Consider the following 5,955-nt stretch of genomic DNA (forward strand, 5'->3'; position numbering starts at 1 on the left):
CAGCTCAAGAAGACAAAGTCAATTATTATAATGAAACATGCAAAGATCTGAAGTTAGAAAACCAAAAGGGAAGAACACACTTGGCATTTCTCAAGCTGAAAGAACTGAAGAAAAAGTTCAAGCCTTGAGTTACAATATTGAAAGATTCTATGGGCACAAACAACACCTCCAATTAATTGTATAATACAAAAAAAAAAAAAGCAGTCTTGTTGGCAATTTCAGGCCAATTAGTTGATGTTTTAGGCAGAGTGGGTCATTTGGCCTTCTCTTTCCACAAAGTGAAGTTGGGTAGACAGACAGACAGACAGACAGACAGATTTAGCTTCAGGACAACTAGCTTCTCAATAGATCTATCTATCTATCTATCTATCTATCTAGAAGCTCATCTTGAGGCCAGATCTTAAATCCAAAGATGTTAGGTATTGATATCCAAAAGGAAGGGACATGAATATATCCCAAAGCTCACTATCAAGTAAGGGAAAGGATGGAATGAAAATATAAATGTATTGTGAATTAACTTACACTATTCTTCATTTTATACATTCCTCTGTTTGGCAATCCTTCTACAGCTGTCTTTAGATCATACTGGTGCAACAGTTCAATGAGGAAGCATATATGAGAGTGAAGGAATGGCTAAAACTCAGTATGAATTCAAATATTGACAGTATAGTTATTTTGCTGATGGCTGTTTATAAAAAACAACCAGATAACAAATGACAATATCTTACCATTCATTACTTGGTATCATGAAGAGAATAAAAATATACACTATAGTTTTTTAAAACCTTAGTTGCTTTTCTATTTAAGTTTCAATTTTTTTCCTCCCCAGTATAAAATTTTAGCATGTTTGACACATATGTCATTTTCAGATAGACTTGTCTCTCTAACTTTTGGCATAGTTTATTAAGGGCTTTTGTTAGATGCTGTGGTGGTTATGTTTGTATGTCAACTTGGCTGGGCCTGGTTGAGCGGCTGGGCAGCTGGTGGTAATTATTCCTCATGATGAGACTGGCAATCAATTCCATGGTGGGATCTACCACAAGCACCTGAGTAGCCTTTGGGACATGGTCTGCTTCCTGTATATAAGGAGAAGCCTTGGGAATGGTCTCTAGCCTATGGCAGGCTTGGACCCTGCATGTAGCCGCGTCATTATTCAGCAGCCTGTGTGCTCTGCCAACCTTGGGACTTACAATGGACTTGAGTTAATGGCCTGCTGTGTGGTTTGATAACATCAGGACTGTGCCTTTTTACTTGTCAACCTTGGGCTTGGCACCCTTAGCAGCCAGCAGCTGTCTGAGTGAAGAAAAGCCTCTAGCTTCAGTGGGCCAGGAGGTGGAGGTAGAGCTGAAGCCCAAGGCTGAGGGGCTTTCACCCAGCCCATAGAGCCTGGCACTTTGAACTTGGACTTAAAGCCTCCAAATTGTAAGAATAAATTCATGTTTGTTAAGGCCATCCCATTTATGGTATATTTCTTTTCAGAGCAGCACTAGATAACCAGAACAGATGCTGTATGAGGTGGTAGGTCCAAAGACAAATATGCCACCTGCCCTTAAGCATCTTATAGCTAAACTAGGAGAAAGGTAAGTAACTGGATACTGTATTAGGTTGTGATGGATTCAAGAATGGAAAGTATATGAAGTTGGTCCAGTCTATTTGCTGTCAAGTCAATTCTGACTTATAGCAACTCTATCTATGTGTGTCAGAGTAGAGCCTATAATGCCAGAATTCTGTGCCAAAGTTTTTCCCCTGTAGGATTATGTAATGTCTAATATTAAATTTGATTCTTAACATGGTTAACTTATTGAAGTGTATTAGATTTTCCAGATGAGACTTTATCTAGTGTGACTGTACCTTTGATTGTCTCTTCTATATCCCTGTGCAGCATTTATTGATCATATTGTGCTATAATTATGTTTAAAACTTACTGACCTTCCCCAACGTAACCAGACTTTCAGCTTCTTGAGGGCAGAGATCTTGTGTTATTCAAACATTTATCTTTATTGCCTAGAACTGTACCTAGATTGTGTTAAGTTCCCAGTAAAAGTTTAAAGTTTAAGTCCTTTTTATGCTTCAAAATTAAAAAATGAAAAGAGTGGATTGCATTTTATGGAGGAAGTAGAGAGATAGATGAGAATCGTGGTTAATATTAACATTTCTTCCATATTCAGCTAAAATTCTACCATAGGTATAAAATATAGAAAAATACCAGAGTCAGAAGCTCTCTCTGCCAAAACCATGTTTTTGCCAGCATAGCTGACAAAAACAAACATACTCTCTGTTCAAGGGCAAGTTTCAGAATCTCTGCTGACATCTGTTTTGGTCTTTTCTTCCTTCCCCGTCTTTTTAATGCTCCTTTGCTTTCTTCACAGAAGAAAATGTGGAAACAGCCTAAATGTCCATCATCAGATAAATGATTGAACAAATGTGGTAGTACATACAATGGAATACAATTCAGCCAGTAAGAGAAATTAAGTCTTGATACAGGCTACAATATATATGGAGCTTGAAGACATTATGCTGAGAGACAAAGGTCAATCATAAAAGGACAGATATTGTGTAATCCCACTTAAGTGAAACATCTAGAATTTGGCAAATGTGTAAAGACCAATGTTTACTAATGGTTACTAGGTGCAAGACAGAGGGGAAAGGAAGAGTCATTACTTAGGGGGAACTGAGTTTCTGTTAAAGGTGATGGAAAAATTTGAAAACATATAGTAGCAATGACTAGACCACGTGATGAATGCAATTGATATCACTGAATTGCACATGTGAAAACTGTTGAAATGGCAAATGTTTTGTTAAATGTACTTTCACCACAATAAAAAATTAACTAATTTTATTTAAATACTCAATTACTTTATCTTTTGGCTATTGTAAATAGTGCTGCGATGAACATGGTTGTGCGTATATCTGTTCTTGTCATGGTTCTCACTTCTTTAGGGTATATACCTTGTGATGGAATGGCTGGGTCAAATGGTATTTCTAATTCCAACTTTTGAAGGAATCGTCATACTGCTTTCCACAATGGTTGTACCATTTTACAGTCCCACCAGCAGTATATGAGAGTCCCAATCTCTCCACATCCTCGCCAGCATTTGTTATTTTCTGTCTTGTTGAACTTTGCTACTAGTGCTGGAGCAAGATGGTATCTCATTGTTGTTTTGATTTGCATCTCTCTAATAGCTAATGATCGTGAGCATTTCTTCGTATGTTTTTTGGCCGTTTGAATATCGTCCTTGGTGAAGTGTAAATACTCAATTACTTTAAAGACCTTTGTGAGTTTGTTTTTGTTTTTTCCTTTTTCCAAAGTCATAATCTCATTGTGCAGGTGATCCCCGAATGACAATCTATATTATTGTTAAAGAAAGTAAAATATTTACTCAGAAGTCAGTCTAAGGTACATTCCTTAACAAGCTTTATCACATATCATGCATTTGGTAATGTTTATAACTGTTTTATAACATTTGAGTTCTACCATTAAAAATCTGCTTTGTATTTGGACTAATAGAAAAACTAAAATTTCTCTTGGTATTTTGAGCATGCTGAAGAAGCTATGTGGGCTGTGGAAGTCTTAAAGGAAGCTGGTAAACCTGTGGCAGCTACCATTTGCATAGGCCCAAAGAGAGACATGAATGATGTAACATCTAGAGAGTGTGCCGTGAAACTGGTGAAGGCAATTAATTTAGATCCATAATATGTGATAAACACCTTAGTTGTTGTTTAGAAACTGAACAAAGTTTTCCTAGTATTGTGAGAGCAATTAAAAAATAAAAGTGTTAACTTAAATCACTGGTGTTATCTGTAAAACTTGGGGGAGGGGAGAGGAATAGCTAATTTCTTAAGCACTTCCTGGAGTCCTTGGGTGGTGCAAACAGTTAATGTTTGGCTGCTGACCAAAAGATTGGTGGTTTTAGTCCACCAAGAGGTGCCTTGGAAGAAAGGCCTGGTGATCTACTTCTGAAAAAGCAGCCATTGAAAAACCAATGGAGCATAGTTCAACGCTGACACACATAGGGTTGCCATGAGTCAGAGTCAACTCCACTGCAACAGGCAAATTACCTTCAGCTGTTGCAAAAAAAAAAAAGGACTAATAAATAAATAAATATAATTTTAAAGTTCTTTATTCCTTTGCATAGGGGCTTCGATTGTTGGTGTGAACTGCCGATTTGGACCCAGAATCAGCTTGAAGATGAAGAAGCTCATGAGGGAAGGCCTTCAAGCTGCAGGACTGAAAGCATACCTAATGGTGCAGTCCCTTGAGTATATTGCACCTGAATCTACAGACTCTTTGGAGAATAGTTTTCGTGAATTGAACAGTAGTAACCAAAGACCAGATAACTTGTGGTGTGACATCAAAGACATTATACATGAAGGAAGCATAAAGTCATTCAAAAGACAGGAAAGAGGGAGTCCTGGTAAGATGTTGGACTAGTTAGAAAGACCTCACAGACCCTCTTCAACAAAGAAAAGGGAAACCAATTAACACAGACACAGAACATAATCCTGGACCCTTGAGCCTTGAAGGGAAAGATATAGAAGTGGACTTAACCCCAACTAGCAGAAGAATTTGCATGAAAACACCAAAAAAAGGAGACAGAGCTGTGGTCTGGCAGTGACCCTGAGCGATCCTGATGGCACAGACAGCTTGGAAAGTGCGAAGTGGTGATAGAACCTAAGAATTTACCTAAAAATCAGCCCTGCTAGCCAGGAACTGCATGGAGGACTGCTCTGGTGGCTGGGGAACAAACAGAGAAGTAACAAAGAGAAAGGCAGGCTGAACTGTGGACTTTTGCCTGTCTGGAGGTGCCGCCATTTTGAATGTTTACAAGAGGCTTGACCATTTTGGATATTTAAAGAGACAGGCTCTCAGAGATTCCAGGGGCTTAAGAACAGGTCCTGCTTGCCATTAACCCCAAGGACCCTCCAGACCTGCATGACTGAAAAGGTGCAACATTCCTCTTATTACTCTTATACCCCACACCCGCTTGGTGAATGGAGGTGTAGCCATCCCCGACTCTCACCCACCTGCTGGGCCCCCAGGAACTCCATCGCAGTCTGAGTGCTGGGACAGAGCCTGGGTGCCCTGCCCTGCCCTCCCGATTTTTTCTCTTTTTTTTTCCTTTTTTCACTTTCTTTTTCTGGTGTTTAGTTTGCTTGTATTTCTATTTCAAAACTACTATTATTATTACTTTTGTCCATTCTACTATTATTCTTCCCCACCCAGGACCTAGTTTTCAGGTATTTTTTCTTTTCCCTGTTCCTGGTTGAAAAAAAATTTTTTTTTTTTACATTAATTTTTCCCCCTTTTTTCTTGAGGTTAACCCCATTCCTTGTTTTTCTTTTTGCATTTTTCCCAGTTTTTTCTTCATTATTCTCCTTCTCTACCTTTTTTCTCTTAATACCCTATCACCAGCTATTGCAGGTTTCTTGATTTTTCTTCTTCCTTTTCCCTTTTTTCTTTTTTTGGTTACAGTTCCTGTGTGATTGCATGGTCTGTTTCTTGTCCATGTGCTTTTAGTTTTTTGATGGTTATTCAATTGTCATTTTTGTCTAACTGAGTGGGAGACAGCAACAGTCCCCATAAGACACAACTACACACAAACCTCTTGCAACTTCACTTACTGACCGAGAGCCACCACCTCCTTCTCCATCAACGGGCCAATGATAAAAAACCAACAAGAAGAGCCTGAAACACGCTTGGTTTCTCTTCACAAAAAGTTTACAGAGATCTAAATACAACGCCAAGATGTCTTGGAGACAACAGACCATCACAGTCCACACAAAGAAGCAGGATAAAGTGGTAGAAACAAGAGAGAAGGATACAGACCTAGAACACATCCCTGAGGAAGAAGCAGCATTGGAAATCTCTGATAAGGAATGCAAAAGAATTGTATTTAGGTATCTTCAAAGGATTGAGAGACAGACCAAAGAAAACACACACACACACACACACAC

General features: G+C 38.7%; 1 protein-coding gene across 1 annotated transcript in view; it reads left to right on the forward strand.

Annotated features, from left to right (window-relative positions):
- BHMT2 (betaine--homocysteine S-methyltransferase 2) overlaps window positions 1-5,955 on the forward strand; it is a 28,809-nt gene that overhangs the window by 7,102 nt on the left and 15,752 nt on the right. Inside the window, 2 exon segments of the mRNA XM_007943479.1 lie at window positions 3,509-3,675; window positions 4,135-4,304. Coding sequence (XP_007941670.1) covers window positions 3,509-3,675; window positions 4,135-4,304 — 337 coding nt within the window.

This window comes from Orycteropus afer, unplaced genomic scaffold (genome assembly GCF_000298275.1).
Source record: "Orycteropus afer afer isolate SDZICR_OR568_19922 unplaced genomic scaffold, OryAfe1.0 scaffold00107, whole genome shotgun sequence".
Classification (NCBI taxonomy): Eukaryota; Metazoa; Chordata; class Mammalia; order Tubulidentata; family Orycteropodidae; genus Orycteropus; species Orycteropus afer.